General features: G+C 45.4%; 1 protein-coding gene across 4 annotated transcripts in view; it reads right to left on the bottom strand.

Annotated features, from left to right (window-relative positions):
* Fer1l6 (fer-1 like family member 6) overlaps window positions 1–18,514 on the bottom strand; it is a 154,169-nt gene that overhangs the window by 21,896 nt on the left and 113,759 nt on the right. For all 4 annotated transcript variants that reach the window (XM_085678956.2, XM_085678958.2, XM_048457343.3 and 1 more), the window contains 9 exons: window positions 18,161–18,322; window positions 16,601–16,781; window positions 14,574–14,788; window positions 13,383–13,508; window positions 11,291–11,327; window positions 10,084–10,208; window positions 8,221–8,352; window positions 7,198–7,323; window positions 3,684–3,811 (listed from right to left, as the gene is read on the bottom strand). In XM_085678956.2, coding sequence (XP_085535082.2) covers window positions 3,684–3,811; window positions 7,198–7,323; window positions 8,221–8,352; window positions 10,084–10,208; window positions 11,291–11,327; window positions 13,383–13,508; window positions 14,574–14,788; window positions 16,601–16,781; window positions 18,161–18,322 — 1,232 coding nt within the window. The remainder of the gene's footprint in view (window positions 1–3,683; window positions 3,812–7,197; window positions 7,324–8,220; window positions 8,353–10,083; window positions 10,209–11,290; window positions 11,328–13,382; window positions 13,509–14,573; window positions 14,789–16,600; window positions 16,782–18,160; window positions 18,323–18,514) is intronic.

The following is an 18,514-nucleotide window of genomic DNA, read 5'->3' as shown; positions in this document are numbered from 1 at the left end:
TTACAACACAGTGTAGTGGTTAGATGCAAGGCTGATCATACAACACACACATTTTACTTCCTAGTTTTCAGCTCAGACCCAGTAAGAATATCTTCCTTCCTTTCTGTCACCGCTTTATCGAGGAACACCAGCTGGAGCTCTCAAAAAGAAAACCTTGCTGATAAAAACAAAGAATCACAGGCTGTCTCCACAAGACTAAGCACCTCGAGAACAGAATAGCATCCTCTGATTTCCACCACGCCGGAGCTGGAGCTTGGCCTGCAGAGACTACATATTTAGTGGCTATTTCTTTGAACTGCAACGTGTGTCAGAAATCTATATCCAATCCCTCTATTTTGTAGACAAAGAAATCAAAATCTAGAGAACCTAAGTGAAGAATCATAAATCAGCCCTTCCTGGAACTTGTGATGGGATCCTGAGTCGAGTGTAACAGAGACTGAAACCCATCTAGGAGTTTACCATCTAGGAGACAATTACCACCCTCCATAGTGAGAAAGACAGACAGTTACAGTGCCAGGGATTATAATTGATGGAGTCGGCTCTAAAAGGCCCAGGCTGCACAGGTGCTCTGCCGGGATGAAATCCAGGTGTTCTGCATCTGTTAAGCATGGTAGTGCCTTCAAATCCTGGCTTCTAGGTTGCCATGGCTATTCTGGAGGCACATCAGGAAGCAAGCACCCAACATCCATCACTGAGTTTTGCTGTTACCTTGGTAACCACTGGGAAGGGCTTAATAAGGACTTCCCTGACCCTGGCAATGATGGCAGAGTATGTGACAGCTCTGGGCCTTCTCATTAAGCTGTGCTCATAGTTTAACCTTGCCTGAATTTTAACTGGAGCTCTCATCCAAAGGGTTTGTGAAACCACCGTACTAAGATGGGATTCCTGGTCTCCCTGGAACTCCTAGGTTTACACCATGTCATATGTCAGCGATAATGCCATTCGATGTAGTTGCTAGAGGAAAGATCACCACATGAGCAAAAGCTGAGGCAGTGAAGGTGTGCAGAGGTTCAGAGGTTCAGAGATTCAAAGCACAGATGTCCCTCAGCTCCTTTGTCCCTTCGTTCATTTCCTAACTTCTGGCGTTTGTCACACAGCCACTCTGTGACAGACAGGTCCTAGGAGTGGAATAATTTCTAGTGGGTGAGGCATATAAGAAAGTGACAGAAGATGGCAGGAGCTGAGGGAATCACAGGCAAAGTGTTGTGGGCGAGGGGAGACAGGCACAGAGTGAAGCCCCTTCATCTGGAACTAGACATCAGACAGTTCTCCTGCCTCTAGACCTGGAACTCAGCCCCACCTTTCCCTGTTTCTACAGGATGTGCCACAGCATCATAATTCCCCATTTGTCTTTCTCTTGGTAGTCATAGCATCTCTGAAAAGCAAAGACTGCAGAAAACCTGACACAAGATGGATTCTCCGTAACTGGGAGTGGTGTGTGTATGACTGTGTGTGTGTGTGTGTGTGTGTGTGTGTGTGTGTGTGTGTGTGTGTGTGAGAGAGAGAGAGAGAGAGAGAGAGAGAGAGAGAGAGAGAGAGAGAGAAAGGGAGAAGTTCTTCGGGGAACCAGGAAAGTGGGCCGATGAGGGCCCAGCTAGGACCAAGATCTACATAGGGAAGTGAGCCATCAGAGTCAGTGAGCTATTTTAGTCACCTAAGTTCAGTAATTGGGGATCCCATTGTTTTCAAGGCGATAAAGATTATGGGAAACTTTGAGAGCTGTGAAGAGCTTCTAAGACCGTGGTCACACTCAGCGTTAGAAGGATGCCGAGTGTCCGAGTCCCATCTGAGCTCCCCATCAAATGAGGAAGTTTTGTCTGGGTACCTGCTCTTTCACTGGTTCATCCATTCTTTCACAATAAATACATATTCAGCACTTAGTGTGTGCCAGGCGCTGTCTGCAGTGCTGGGGAAGTAGCAGTGGCCTACACCAGTTCAGGCACAGACAGATCTGACCTTCTGGTAGAGAGAAGAAGATGGCGAACGAACACATAAGCAAGTAGACCTATGCCAGCAACAATAAAGGGGAAAGGAAGGCAGCTCAAAGAGCCAGGGTGTTAGCAGAAGGGGCTGTGACATCCTCCTACGAACACCCCTCAGGAGGGTGGTCCCTAAGCCATGGGTTAGACACATAGCCTTCTGGGACACAGTAGGATTGAGCCAGGAATGTGTGTTCTAGATTAGCTATGAAAGATGAATCCCACCAACCATCTACAGCCCTGTGAAACTGTACGCAGGTGGGAGGCACACCCATCACACAGACCTCTGACTGTCCAGAGCCATAAAATCAGGCTGATGGAGCAAGTCTAATTTACATCCAGGAAACCGAAAAGGCAAAAATGTAGCCATGATTACATAAGTGGCAGATCGCAGTAAAGGTCATCTCTCAATCAGAGAAACAAGGGCACACTTCCCTGGTACTGTCATTTTAATCGTCCCCATTAATCCAGACAGGCTAGGTCGTTTATTGCCTCATTTCCTCAGCAGCAATAAAATCTAAGAAGCTGATGTTCATCAAATGTCACGGGGTCCAAAGCCAATACAAATAGATATATGAATTCATAATATTTCTGGTGGAGATCTCATCCTGTGCTCTTAGTTCCTCAGGAAAAGGAATTTAAACATACTTCAGATATTGCTACAGTATCCAAGGAGGAGGGGAAGGTGGCGGATGTGAGTTGAGTGCTGACTGTGCTAGAGATGTTTTACACGTTCTTCCAAAGGAGTCTAGAGTCAGGTGTCACTACTGCTTTATAACAGAGGAAAGCTCCGAGGAGACAAAGTTAGCTTCATAAAGTTCCAGAGTGTACATGTCGGTGAAACCCAGGTTCCAAGTTCAAGATCAGTGGTAGGCAGAGCCCAGACTCAAACGGGAGACAAGTATGATAATGACATTATAAGGTCAACTAGGTGTGGCTGGAAGGACTGTTCAGTGGTTAAGGCCACTCGTTGCTCTTGCAGAGGACCTGGGTTTGCTCCTTATAGCTCGTACTTTTTGCTATTTTCTTTTTCTTCAGCTAAGGCTCATTCTTTCCAAATCAAGTTTCATTGCAGGATGAAGCAGTGGAGGTCATTATGCTCTGTGACTTTCACAGACCATAGCAGTGAAAATCATATAAAGTCATAAGTTAGGCACTGTGAATTAAAACTGCCTGTAGCTCAATATATGAATTCTGTAAACAGTTACTGGGCATTCGGTCCATTATTTCAAAGTGTGTTTTAACAGTAATTTGCTTTGGAAATGTTTATGATTATGATCCTTATTACTCATTTAAATAAGCATGCTCTCTCAAGCCTGAACTCATATGCCCCTCTTGGGTTTTAGTTTTGAATATACTGCTTAACCTCCTTGTATCTTAGATGTCTTGATTGTAGGAAGAAAGCTCTCGACACAGAACCAAGAGGTAGAATCTATGACCCTTCAAGGTACTTTTAAGACCTAGGAAATAAACACAAAACTATGTGCCTAAAGATCACCACGTACCAATCCCAAATAGAAAATCTTTCTACATTTCGTGGATATTTGATGGCTGTTATCAAGAGCACAAGTCAATATTCAATCTTCAGCTGCTACTTTACCTAAGACACCCCTCCACGTGCACCCCATTTCCGCCCACCCTTCAGGAAGACAGCAGCAGCCAATGCAGAAAGGACAACACAACACAACGGGGGTGGCCACTGACCTTCCAAACACTGGATTCAGTTGTTTGGGGATGTATTTGTCCCGGTCTTTGATTTCTGTTTTGCCAAGTCTGAGGACGATGTAGGGGTCTGATTTGCCGTCTGGATCTGCTGGGCTGAGATTAAATGCCTGGGGAGGACAAAGAAAATGACTCTAACCTGGTGGCCTCAACCATGGTTGCATGTGGGGGCTGTTGGGTGCCAGGTTCTGTCTTGAGATGTTCTGATTCTGATTTCCTGGGTCCTGAGCTTTGGGACTTTTCAAAGCTCCTTAGATTTTTTTTTTAGGATGCAGCCTAAGCGAAGAAGCCCTGCTTTGCCATCCTACTCTTGCTGTTAAAAAGAACCATAATGGCAGCATCTTTGGCTGCTGTCGTCTACCCAGAGGAAAGCAGTTGTTAGCTCACGGCAGTGAGGAACACACTGGAGCAGGAGGCAGAAGACATGAGCTCGTGTTCTAGCTATAAGTAATTGTGGGCAAGTTGTTTTGTTTCTGGATCTGTCTGTGAAGCCATGGCCCTAAAGACCCTGTGCAGCACGAGGGGTTCCTGAAGTCATTACCCTGTGAGTCTCTCCTTTAACCATGGTTCTCTGAATGATGATGTGTTTCAGATCATGAAGCCTGGTGCCAGGCTGGCTGGGTCTGAGGCTATCAAAAGTGGATGCGGTGGCCTCCATGGTAGGGGGCACTAAGACATGGCATCAAAACTGAGAAACTCGGAAGTGAAGAAAGTTGAGAAACAGCCCCACATTTAAGACTGTCTCCTACAGACAGAACAGGATAAGCATACCAAGCTACATATTCAAGAATGTTCTCTAGAGATTACTGAGAGCCAAAGTCTGTAAGCAGGTCACATGCCAAAGCACAATCCAAATAAGTCACTCCTCTGTTTTCCCTTGTTGAATTACTGACATTTAATTCTCTACAGCAGTGAACTCTAATACAACCTGTGCGCTTTGCTACTCCTTTTTTTATTTTTTTATTTACCTTTTTATTTTTTGGTTTTTTTGAAATAAAGGTTTTTTTGTGTAGCTTTGGTGCCTGTCCTGGAACTAGCTCTTACAGACCAGGCTGGCCTCGAATTCACAGAGATCCGCCTGCCTCTGCCTCCAGAGTGCTGGGATTTAAGGCGTGCACCACCATTGCCCAGCTCCTTTTTTACTTTTATGCTTCCACTTGGAGCTAGGATGTGGTCTCCATCATGAGAATGAGAGTACTGTCCTCTTCATTATTTTATCTCAAGGACACGGAACAGGGTCTTCTTAATATTTGTTGCGTAAACAAATGATCTATCCAACTCAAGAAAACACCATTTGGCCACCAAAAGAAAGAAGTCATGTACTGATCTGGGAAAATGTCTGTGCTATCTTGTGAAGTGAGAGGAATGCAGTAAAGAACTTTGATTTCCTTTTGTATGCATTTTTAGTTACTGTTCAAACACCTTTTAGTATTTATTAAATTATTTTAAAAATTAGTGTGTTAGATAACCAGTTAATTGTGTTAAATAATTGTGTTAAGTAAGCTAATAAGTGATAAAAAACCACACACACACACATACAATTGCTACTACACACAATTGCAACTACAAGGTCCATGCCAAACACTGGCTCTCTATCTTGCAGTGACTTTCTTGCTAATGAAATCTAGGACAATCTTCTTATTCTGTTCATTCAAGTCCTCTGTGCCTTCAACCTGCAGCCAAGCCAGACCTCCTCCATGCAGCCCAGCCCTGTCCCAGGGTGGAACCTGGTCCACAGCAGCCCTAGATGAGAGAGGTGCAGCCGGCTTGCATCTCAGAGCACTGCAATCCAGTGAGAGAAAACGGTGGGGGCCGGAAGTGGAGGCGGCACAGAGGACTTAGCAGTTCACTAGATTTGTTTCCTGAATTCTCGGGGCCCTGAGTGTTCGTATGAACTTTGAGAACCTCCAGAGTTGGAGAAGAAAGATCAATCACCGAACACAATATTTCTCAAACTTCCTCGAACACACACTGTTTCTGGAGGAATGTATATTAATCACCTCCCGGGACACCGGGAACTTCCTGAATGATTGAAAAGGCTATTGTAGAGCATCCTGTAGGCAGCCACTTATTATAGGTTGCCAGCATTGTGTGAGATTTATCATAAGCCCTGCCACGCTTTCCAGCTAGACTGCTTTTATTGAGGCCAAGGCTCTCCAACACAACACCCCCGCCACATGACTGCGTAAGGTTACGGAGGAGAGAAGGGCACCCAAGAAGTGCACAATCAATGCACAGGTCATTTTCTCTTCTCATTGTTTTTCTTCTTGAGACAGGGTCTCACTGTGTGCTCGACTGGCCTGGAACTCTCTACATGGGCCAGGTTGGCCTGGAACTCTAGCTCCTGAGTGCTGGTACTAAAGGCTTATGCCAACACTTTGGGCAACTTGCTCTTCTTTTATGCTTTGTTAATGTTCCTTATAAAGGATGTGAGCAACATGAGGAGAGGTAGCACTGAATACGATTACTACAATCAAAGACCATCACAGAAATCAAATCCAAGCAACAAGTTAGAGACAAATCCATGACCCACTAGGATTTGTATAAGTGAACATCAAGTTTGATTTTCTACTTTCCCTATAAGTCAAAAGTTTCATAATTAAAGTTTTGTGACCCAAAAAGGGAAACCTAGAGAACACAGTATTTTTAGTTTTTTTTAAAAAATGAATTCAAAGCTGGGCAGGGGTGGTGCACACCTTTAATCAGGAGATAGAGGCAGGAGAGTCTCTGTGAGTTTGAGGCCAGCTTGGTCGACAAGAGCTAGTTACAGGACAGGTTCTGAAGCTACAAAGAAACTCTGTCTTGAAGAAGAAGAAGAAGAAGAAGAAGAAGAAGAAGAAGAAGAAGAAGAAGAAGAAGAAGAAGAAGAAGAAGAAGAAGAAGAAGAAGAAGAAGAAAAGAACCTTCTAACTATAGTAGTGCATCAGCAAAAACCATTGGGCTGGGGGAGTTTCAGTGCCCTGCTGGGTCCTGGGACCATTCTCAGGTTCCTCCTAGCATTGTCTTCCCTGGGAGTGCTCTATTTCTGCATTTGGTTTCCTTCCCTGCTAGTAGCTAACCAACCTACAGAGTTGATAAAAAAATGCTCAGAGAATCCCTGTATGCCAGGAAGTGACAAGCCAGGAGATGCCATGTTCCTGAACAACCTACGCCCTACAATGGACTGATCTGGGTTGAAGTCTAATGGTATTGGACCTACGGTTGGCTATAGGCAGGTGACTGAAGTCAATAATGTCACAGGAGTGGAGCTGATGATTTCAGACTCTGCTCTTTCTCCCTCCACATTCACAACCCCAGAGGAATGGCCATGTGAAATCACAGTAAGAAGGCAGACGCCTACAAGCCAGCAGACACCAACACCACCAGGCAATCATGGACTTACAGTCCCCAGAACTGTGATAAATACTTTTCCATTGTTTAAGTCCATTTCTGGTGTTTTGTTATAGCAGCGTGGGTAAGCTAATCCACCCACTTAGATTACAGGAGGACGGCTTACCGCGACAATGTACACCCGGATCAGCACTTGGATGGGGTGATTGGGTGGAATTCCTTGCTGGATTCTCAGCTGCCCACTGTCCTCTGAGGTAGAATCCTCGGGGCTTTTGTAGATGCAGAAGGAGCCCTGGAACCACAGAACATAAGTCAGATAACAGAACGGTCACATGACCCATGAAAAACCATAGTGAGCCCAGTGGTGGGAAAACGAGCACATCTCAGGTGTCTGAAGACATGGGCTAGTGCCACCCTTTGTCACAAGGGAGGGGAGGTGTCCTTGGGCATACAGACGGCATGCCTCAGCACTTTTTCAAGGTGCACTAGTGGATGAGGCCAGTATGTTAAAGCTCTCATCACTGGGCCATTGCATGAGGAGTGCTTTTAGCTGTGAAATGCTGTGCCCAGGCTTCCCTTCTGACTCCTTCTGTCCTGAGTACAGCGTCCCTCTTTCAGATACATCAACTGAAGCTTTGGGAGGTGATGTATATTGTTCAAGCTACAAGCTACTACATGCCACTAGCTACTATAATAAACCAGATTCAAATCCAGGTTGGCAAACCGAACCACTCTGCTCATTTCAACACATGGTGCAGCCTATTAAAGGTCCAGCAGGCAGTGGTGAACTAGATATTAGTGACTGCTTTGTAATACTGAACCCCCAAGTCTGCCAAAAAAGGGGGTCTGTATTATTTGATTTATTTTAGTTTTTCAACTGGTAAGTCTGAATAGATCACATACTTAATGTGTTATGGATGGAACAGCAAAGCAAAGGATAGTGCTCCTTACAGGTAGTGACTATGTCTTCTTACATTCCATAGGGGGAGTTTAACTCACTGGCCACAAATCAAAAATATCTCCAAAGACTGTGGCTGGTCCTTGTGGGGTTTCGAAGAAAGTGCTGGGTGGGCACTGAGGATGCTTCCCCTGCCCTGCCGTGTCCCATATCACAGCATCATTGTTAGAACTGAGTTAGGGCTGACATTTATGGAGAGAGACAAAGAATGGGGTCCGCATGGGAACCTGCCTTGAACTTTCCTATGACTCGGTCTCCATCTAGGCCGTGATCATCTTCTGTCGATTTGCCTCTGAAGAGTTCAAAGGTCTTCACCCAGTCTTCAAAATTGTTATACTCGCTCTCAAGATCACCATCATATATCTGTAGAAAGAAGGAAGATCAAGAAAAGAAGATGGAAGGTTAGTTACTCTATCACCTTTCATTCTCATTCAGAGTTTAAAAACAAGCAAAATATAGACATCACATCTCAGGATGTGACAGAAATGGTCTCTCGCTCAATCCCCAAAAGAGTCCTTGTTCCATCTGAAACTCATGAGGGCAGCCTTTCTTGACTACATTTCAGCATTCTGGTCTTCTGGGCTTCACCAGAATAATTCATTTATCTGTGTTTCCTGTTAGCCTCTACCACAGGCCCCTGACACTGTGATGATTTGTCCAAGCACACAGGCTGAGCACGCATAGACTGAACCCTCTGAAACCATGAGCCAAAACAAGCCCTTTCCCCAAGCTGTTCTTTCAGGTATTTAGATCAGAGCCATTCAAAAAGACCTAATACAAAAGGGTTAGTGTTGGTTTAATGAGAAAGAGCAGAATTCTCAAAAAATGGCCTTGAAAAATGTGCCAGGGATAAGGTAAGTATATCTTTAGAGAGAAGGAAGATTATACTAAGAAGATGGAAGGTTAATGACTCTGTCACCTTTAAATTTGTTCTCATTCAAGGTTTGAAAACAAACAAAATATAGACAAATTCTTCACCAGGATATAATAGGAATGACCTATTGATTTATTAGTGTTGATTTATTCTTAGCAAGGAAAACATTTGGCTAAACACTTCTAAAGTTAACTACTATGCATTTTATAAAGCCCTTTGCATACAAATTTTAATTCCAAGAAGCATAGCCAACTGAAAACATTTTGAATAGTTATTTATTTTTATGTGTATGAATGTTTACCTTCATGTATGTATTGTCCTATGTGTATACCTAGTACCTGTGGAGACCAGAAGAGGATGTCAGAACCCCCTAGAACTAGAATTACAGATGGTTGTGAGCTTCCAAGTAGGCTTTGGGAAACAAACCCAGATCCTCTGTGAGAGTATCAAGTGCTTTTAGCCACAGAGCCAAATTTCCCGCCCATAAAACATTTTTAAATGCATAGGTATAAACACAATAACCCTTTATATGCTTAATTAATGTTATTGGCTATTAAATATAGACTGTAGTACTTTTGGGAAGTTGAAATCATTAATATTTATTAATTCTTAACACATTTAACATGACAGAATGTTTATTTTTATTATAATGAATGCAGACATAAAATTTTTTCCAAATGGGAAATAATATATAGACTTCAGAAATGCAAAGTAGAATTCCATTTGAGGTTTAAGAATATAATTAAAGTACTCAAATTTCCTCTCAAAATTACTTCCCCAACTTGATCATCTATGTAAGTTATTGCTGTACTTCAAATTTTCGTATCCATCCATATGCCTCTAGCTAATACCCACTCACTAATAGGAAGATTGGTCTGATGGAACTGGCTTTAGTGAAAGCTCCTGCTATTTTGAGTGCGCACAGAACAGTGCTGCAGGAGGAGCCAAAGGGAACTTTCACACTGTCAATGACCTCCCGGATTGAGGCTAAGCAATATCCATTATACTCTTTCTGACTCTAGGGCTGTGGAGAAAACAAACGATCAAGCTTCCTTGTCTTGGCTTGCATGCATGTGAGTTTTGATTTCCCCACATCCGTGACTATAATGAAGACAGCGTGAGTGAGTGCATAGAAAAGTCACTACAGTTGACCAAAGCACCAAGAGAAACCTAGTGCTGAGCTCCGCACCCCACCTGTGGAGACCCTGGGGCCCACAGACCTTCAAGACAGCCAGATTTGGGATCCCGTCATTTCCATCGTCTTTCAGCTTCTTCTTGAGCACTTTGTCTTTCTTCTTTTTGGGGACATCATCTATATCCAACACCACCTCGTCTGGCTTGGCCTCTGGGGAGGTTTGGCAGAAATGATTATAGGATTGTTAACTGCAGGGGTTACTACATATAGCCCTGAAGTTTGTATCGCTGTAAATACCGTGTTTGTGGCTGCCCTAGGGCCAGGCAAAGTGTTATGTGGGCCAGGTCTGAAGGTATGTTACTTTCTCTTTCCCCCAGCTAGCAGAGAAAAGACCCTGAATTTGGATAATTCTAAAGCTTTTTGTTATCTTTCTTCTCAAATGTCCTCAGGGTCTTCAGAGTCACTTAGTGCAACAGGAGGCTAAAATAGGTTAAGAGTCTTTTACAAGGTCATGCTAGTAATGTTATTTAATAAATTTTAGCTGCATTATGTAAAGAAAAAGTAAAGAGAGGGATGTTGAGCTCAGATATTTCCAGCTTTGTGGCCTTGGATGAGTAACTCTACCTCTTTGTATCCCTGTCTCATGTGTGTAATGAAAATACTATTGGAGATGACTGGTCATAGGAGGAATGTGAAATACAGCATGTTAGTTAGGCTCCTAGGGGTGTGTGTGCATGTGTGTGTGCGTGTGTGCACGCACCATGCGCACATGTGTATGTGAAGGTCCATGCCATCTGAACCATTCTTGACTGCTTGGTGTTACTGCGGTAGTTAGGCTGTGACTTGAACTGAACTCTTGGTCATTTATCAAGTTGCCTTTGTTGGGCTTCTGCCAAGTCAGACCTAACCAGTCCTCGTGAAGTGAGTCTGGATCCTGTGTCCAGATCTGTACCCTCAGCACTATTCACATTTGTCTTAGGTTGGGCCTGTGCTTCCGGCTTGGTCCTATTTTTATCCTGCTACTTCTGTATGAAAGCTCTGCACAGGACACGAGCCAGTCATCCCAGAAATTAAACTGAATTACAGGCCAGCTCAGCTCCAATACTGACAAGATTTTCTTTTCTGGTACTGTGGGACTGAACCCAAAGCTTGCCAGGCAGGTTCTGGAAGACCTTTAGCGCGTGTTGCCATCTTTATGAGGACAAAGGAGCCGAACTACAACATGCCTCCCATGACTCCACTTACTCTACTGGCCCCGTTCTACATCCAAGCAACCCCAAATAGCTACTCACCTGTGGCCCCTTTCTCCTTGAGGTTGTTCTCCTTTTCCTTAAGAAAAGAGGAAAGAAGATTGTGGACACTGTGCCGTGTAATTTACAAATCCTGAGTGCTAACAGCCCTAATTTGATTCCCCAACTGTCTGTGTTCCCAGGACTGCCATTTTAAGAATAGTAAATAGTCACCAAGAAGTCTCCAGAATGCAGCGTCACTGTAACGATATGGATCCTAGCTGCAGTTGGGTTGGCCTAACCCTAGAAAATAGGTTTCTGTACACCCAACAATAGTATCACCCAGGTGAAGGTGACAGCCTCTCTGTGACAGGCTCTCCTCAGCCATAGGGAGGACAATTCTATCTTACACATCCCTGGAGCACCCCCCCCACAGCCTGCACTAGGAGTTCCTCCTGCTGCGACAGTGGGCCCTTGGGTGGGTACAGGGGTTGAGGAGGGTAGTAGAGAGACAACAAAGGGTTAACTACTCGTAAGAAGTAGGACCATCCATCCAGCAAAAGGAAGGGGGAATGGAGGCAAGGGCTAGTGTTTGATTTGCTAATTCACTGTACACCATTGTTTTTCAGCAGTCCTGGATGAAAATGCAGTCTCTCTAATTTACAGAGTCCCAACAGCCTCAACTATGAGACCATGTGACCAATTCTTACTTTTGTTTTAACCTAGTGTTGATAAATCTTAATAAAATTGGTCCCCAAGCTGTAGCTTGAATTTCCAGGCCCATTCCCCACAGCTCTCTAGTGTTCAGACTTGATCCTTGTCTTAGTCCATGTTCATGGGGCTCTGTGGTTCTTTTGGCAACCCACCAATGATTGCTATTTGGTGGTCAAATAGCACCATTTGCTATTTGAAGGAATAGCAAGGGTATATAGCAAGCAAGTAAAGGAAGGGCCAAAATCTTCCTTTACTTGGGTCAGTTCCCCTACAAATGTAGACTCCTGTTGAAGTCCTGCTGTTCTGTGGCCTGGGTGTCCCCTACCCCTGCTGTTGCTCCCTGTTGAGACTCCACTTTCCCTTGCTGACCTCCCTAAGTTTCTCAGGGATTAGAGCCTGCAGGTATGGACTGTACTGAATATCCTTCAAGGGTTCAACAGGGCTTATGAACTACCAGCTCCAGTCAGGGGGTGGGGATGTTGTTTTCGGGAGCCTCGGTCTTCTATGTTTTTCCCTATTGCATTTAATAGAACCACATTTTAAAACGTTAACCCTTTTAAAATTAGTTCTCTGACAATTTCTTTTTTTAAGTGAAAACCAGATTTATTCAATGTGATCACATTGAGAAGACAGACAAAGAGACCCAGTGACCCCCTCAACCCCCAAATCCATCTCCGGAGTTCTCAACAGGTTAAAGTTTAAGTAGAGGCCAGAGCTATTGTTAGTATTCAGGCATCCGTACTGGCCTGCCCTTGGGGTCCTGACAGGACACATCCTCAGCTGCATCCACTAAGGGCACCTCCTGTGCACATTTGCTGTGCTCCCTTATCAAAAGTTGAGTTTTGACTCAGCCCTCACCCAACTCCATCCAGATCCATCCCTCCTTCTCTTCCCTCCCAGCTTTGTGTCCCTTTCCCATCAAGGTCACTGTGGGATGCCCACACATCCTAGGATGCTCAGCTCTCCAGGGACCCTTTATACTGCACCCCTCCTTCAAAGGCTCAGGGATCACTGTGGAAAAGAGGGGCGAAAGCACGTAGTAACCAGAGGCGGTGGATGACTAGTCATCTACCACGAGAAAAGTACATATTCTGGACACGACAGGGCAGCTGCACATCGGACCAACTGAGGCAGCAAGCAGAAGGCCTGTGCACGTCCAAGTCAGACCCTTTCCAACTTAGAGAGAGGATTCGGACCAAAAGTTCTGCCCCTAGCTGAGGGCCATTGTTAGCGGTTAAGAGAGGAAGGACCAGGTTTCTTTAAGAATTTAGCCCCTGATAAGTTGACCAGACCACAGTGGAATGCCAAACAGGATTATGTTTAAGCTTTCAGGCTCTCATACTGAAATCTAAAGAGAGATACATGGCCTTGAGGGAGAAGAGGGAGAAGGCGCCATGTTCTCCCTGAGTCCCTCGACTATCCAAGGCAGGGGAGGCCTTACCTTCTGTGCTTTCTTTAGGGAGGCATCATACTTAGACCACCAATCGATGACATTCTCAGCTGATTCATCTGCTATGGTCCTTTTTCTCCTTTTGGTGGATCTCCGGGAAGGCTTCCTGGGATCTTGCTAAGGGACGAGAGGCAGGTTACTAGTTGGGCCTGGTTCGTTACATGTAGAAGCCAACTGGTTATCAGAGGAAGAGTGTATGTCGATGCCCAGTGAGAGGTGAACAGAGGTGTCTGTTGGTTTTGTGGTAGCATTTCTTGTTGCTTCAATAATTGAACATTTAACCATATCTTCAACCATCCTTGAATTAGTTCAGCCAGCAGTTACAAAGATGCTGTATACTGTGTTTGACTTTAGGGATGCAGTATGACTTCAGCCCAAACCCAGAAAGCTCCAAGTGAAGTGGAGAAGATAGGGTGCTAGACCATGTGACACAATGTCATATCACAGGAAGGGTATTGGTGGCAGACAGCCTTGGGACAACAAGCAGTAGGCAATTACTATGAAATAGGTGATTCTCGGTTTTCTCAACTAAAGATGATGACACAAGCCTACTTCACCGTGGGAAAGTTCTAGTGACACGAAGAAGGAACTCCACAGTTAGCTTCATTTCTCGTTTAAGAAGTGCAGGGAAGTGACAGCTAACGCATAAGAGGCAGGCAGTAGAAGAGATTTAGTTATATGCAATGACTATCAATGCATATCTCCGAAAGAAGGCCTTTGAAGAAGACTGGTGTCGGCAATTGAGCATGTCCCAGCTGCTATAGCAGTAGACACCTTCCAGAAGCCCGCTTAACTGAGGAGTAAGAGTCTTTCTCCTCTTTAGAATTCAAAGAACGCATCTTGGTCATGTTTGACCTTGTACAAAGGAGGTTCTAGATGTTTGTGCAAGTATTGTTGGATGAAGAAACCCTTACCTTTCCAAGCTAATGAATTTAGAAGAGGTTCTGTCCCTTAAAGATTACTGTCACATCTGACTAGCACTTAAATTTCATATACAGTAACTTTTTGATCCTCCAACAGTACTTTGAGGTGGGCATCTCAATCTTCATTGTGAACAAGGAAACTACTACCCAGAGCCGTGAAGTTGCTGGCTCAAGGACACATAACTAGTGGCAGTCTAGATTTTTTCCAGTGCAAATTCCACTGAGCCTGGCAAACAGGAAGTGGATTCCACTGACCGACCTTGACTTTTTCATCTTTCGGTGGTTCCTGGGATACAGGTTTGTGCTCGGGCTCCAGCATCGGAGAGGAGTCAGGGATGTCGACTAGGGTGGTTGTCTGAGCCTGGGCAGAGTCCGGTACCACTGTAGGTGGTGGCTCAACATCCACATAGATGTGATCTGTTGGGGGATCCTGGGAGGAGCTGAGTCCAGAGGACTCTATTGCTGCTAGCGAATCTGAAAAGGATGAATGAGAGAGAGTTCATTCAGCCATGGAACACAGCTGGCTTCCAAACCGGAAGTTCTTGACAATTCTAAGCCTTATTTTCATTTCTGGGACAACAGTAACTATTTTCCTGCGGGATAAAATGAGACCATCATTTATGGCATCTGCTGTACAATTAGGCAATCAACAAATGGCGGTATTAATTCTTTATCCCTTAGAGAAACTGTGGACACTAGGATCATAAACGCCAACGTTTAGGGCACAGGTTTTCTGCATTGAGTGTCTCTCCCAGTGTGTGAATCTGCAGGAACTGAGGTTTCAGAAGTCATTGAGCCCCAAGTGTAGGCAGTACACGGGGCACACCATCACATGTACTTAGTGGAAAGCAGGGTCAGACCCTTGGGTTCCGTGAGATCCTGACTGGGCAGATGACGTCATTACAGGTTGTAACACTTTCCCACACTTGCCAAATGTCCTCTGCATTTCACGTTGCACAACTCAGCACTGATGGGTGTTTTTGAGTCTGGAGTTTCTCTGGTTGTCAAGGCCTTCAGAGGTTCTTATTCCTCTGGGTATGGCTTTCACCAGTAGAGTTAATCCAACAAACTCCCATAGGTATCTATGCTGTGCTAGACGCAGACACCCACACTGAAGGGGACACCCATAGGATAGCAAACCTCCAATAACCAAAGCAAAACCCAACCCTCCAAAATTGGATAGTATGAGGTGAAGAGGAGGAGGTGGGAAGAGAGCATGGTCCAAGAAGAGGCAAAGGAGGGGCTCCAATGGAGTAATAGGAAAGACATAGGGTGGTGTAAATCAGCACAGTGCTCCAGAGCGCCCTCTGTCTGTATTCAGCGCAATTTCATGTGCATGTTCCCTGAGACCCCCTAGTCTCACTCCTAGATAAAAAAGCTGAAGAAATTCCCACACAGCATCTTCCCTTGGGAAACATACACAGGTACCTTCATCACAGGATGGCTGGTGAAAGCAGAGACTTGTGAAGAACCTAGGAGTCCAGTGCAACTCAACGGGAAAGGGAAATACAGGCGATGCAACGGGCTGTCATAAACAGCTAGCGAGCCCGTGGCAATGTGGAGAGATATTAGAAGGTAGCATTGAGTGAAAAGAACCAAAAAATGTTACAACACCATGTCATGTGCGTGTAGATCAAATGTGCATAAATTTACAAGAGGGTCTGAAAAAGATTTCTCAGCAGTTCAAAGTGTATATTGCTTTGGCAGAGGGCCTGAGTTAGGTTCTTAGTACCCGCATCAAATCTGTAACTCTAGCTCCAGAGCATCTGGGGTCTTTTTCTGACCTCCATGGATGTTACACTTGCATGAGCATGCTTTCACACACATACACATACACTAACACACATGCTCATGAATTCCTTATATTTGACAGCCGTGCTGATGAGAGCTCTGCCCTGGGGAGAGGTCTGCAGGCAGGCATCGGAGGAGAGCGGACATGACAGAGAAGACCTGAATAGCTCAATGACGATGCTGTAGCATGGAACCGGGAGGTGTAATTAACTCTGAACACCTGAGACCCAAAATCGGAACAAATTAGAATAACACCAAGCGTAAAGTCAAGAAAACTGGCAGAGAACGAGGGCTGGGGAGAGGAGCCTAAGGAATATTCAAGTGTGTCTCAGTGAAAGATTTGATTCCAATACAGAGAATAAAGGTGTAAGTTCACCAGAAAGGTCCAGCCAGTCCCTTGAGTGTTCTTTTGGGCAGATACCACTGTCCATACCCACAGATACCCGATCTCTACGGTCCTTTTCACTCTGGCATCTAGGATGATGAACTTCCTACCTGGCCTGGCCCAGGCTCCATCCGTCTGTGAGGTCAGGGCAAGGGGCTCTCTGGATTTACACAGAAACTGCTTCAAGCAGTTGATGGTGTAGGTGCCCACAAGAGTGCTTCTCCCGAAAGCTCTCCAGTCCACCACACAGATGCTCAGCGGTGGGTGCAGGAGCTCATTCTCAGGCAGCTCCTGCAGAGGAAGTGGAGGAAAAATGCTGCTCCCTGGGGGGCTCTGCCTGCTCCGGCCCTGCAGGCTCATCCAGAGGCGGGCACAGCTCGATGTCCGCCTCTCTTCTCCTTGCCTTGACAGTCTAGTCCTCAGACCAGCTCGGCAGTTTGTCTACACTCTGGGGGACTGTCTTCCCAAGTCGGGAGATAAGTACTAAAACTAGGATGGATATGTTCTGATAACAATTCATTCCAGGTCCAAATCCCTAAAAGATGTCAGTTGTGAAGCATCTGACTCCCACTCCTGTATTTCCACGGCAGCGTTGTCAGTCCTCCTATTTGCTATTACTGCTTAACAAATCCCAATATGTGAAACAAATCAAGATCAAGCCACGAGGCATGAAGCTAAGGGGACAATGCTCTACACACTTGTCTCCCTAGTGCCCCGAGAGGATCCGTGACATCCACCATGGAGGGTTTCAGGTACTACACACACTTTAGTGTCCCCTTTGATCACTTGGAACATATGTCTGTGGAACTGAGTGGGCTGGACAAAGAAAACTTTTCATAATTAGTTCCTAACCAGAGCAAAAAAAAAACCCTCATGTATGCTGAAATATTGAAATAAATAAGAGCACAGGTGTCAAGAGACATACACACGACAGTCACTGATATTCTGAAAACAAGGGACCTTAGTTAAATGCGGCCATCAAAGTAAATTTCTGTAGAGCATTTTGTAGCCAGCAGTTCTCAGAAGCAACTGGAGGGTTTGTTAAACCAGGGGTGTCTGTGCCCTACTCTAAACACCTCTTTTTTGGTAGATTGGGCTAGACCTGATGTTGTGTACTTCTTTCTCTTTTGGGGTGTGCATGAGTGAGAGTGGGTGGTTATAGGATATTGAACCCAGAGGCTAGGCAAGCACCCTGCCATTGAGTGGCATCTCTGGCCCTCTCCTTACTTTCCATTTTTTAAGACAAGGCCTCACTAAGTTGCCCAGGCTAGTATGGAACTCTCCTTGTAGCCTGTCTGGGCCTTGAACCTGTGTTCCTCCTGCCTCAGTTTCTCGAGTAACTAGGGTGGTAGGCCTATGCCATGATGCCGAGCTGAGAACGTGCCGCAGGTAAGGCTGGTGTAGAGGAGCTGGAGGTTGTGCTCCAAAGATCCCCGTCCCGGCAAAAGTCTTCTAACTTTCTTTGATTTATTGTACGCTCTAGACCTGAACATTTGCACAACAGGTGTCCACTGTTTCTCATTCCGGAAGCCTGGCTTTCCATAATTAGGCTACTCATGCAAATAGCATACACCTGAAATCTTGAAGCATCTCCCCGGGCTAAGATGGTGAAGCAGAGGAGCCCAGCTGTGGAAAGGGGGCTGAGCCACTGAGGAAGGAAAAACCCGTACCACGTCAAAGGCCTCCGCCTGCACGCTGAAATTGGGGTTGTTCTTGTAACTCTGGATCACGCAAGACTTCACGCCTCGTCCCCCACATTCAATGAGAACCTGTGGCCGGTCCACCGAGAGAAGCTGAACCTTCTTCATTTCTCGGACACCCCAGAAGAGGACCTGAGGAGAGGGTAGGCAAAGCCAGAGAGAAGCCTGGTGTATGGCCAATGGAGAAGCCAGGGTGTGACTCCTGGGAGGGACAGTGTGGTTTTTCCAGCTGCAAATGAAGACCCTGTTTTGTCTAGTAAGGTCTTCCCTGGGTCATCTGCCCATCCTGCCACACATCCCCAACTACACAGGTGGGACCCCCCC

The sequence above is a fragment of the Myodes glareolus genome, chromosome 19 (assembly GCF_982192425.1).
Source record: "Myodes glareolus chromosome 19, mMyoGla1.1, whole genome shotgun sequence".
In the NCBI taxonomy this organism is placed as follows: Eukaryota; Metazoa; Chordata; class Mammalia; order Rodentia; family Cricetidae; genus Myodes; species Myodes glareolus.
The sequence above is the reverse complement of the archived record's forward strand: the minus strand, read 5'-3'. Positions and strand labels throughout refer to the sequence as shown.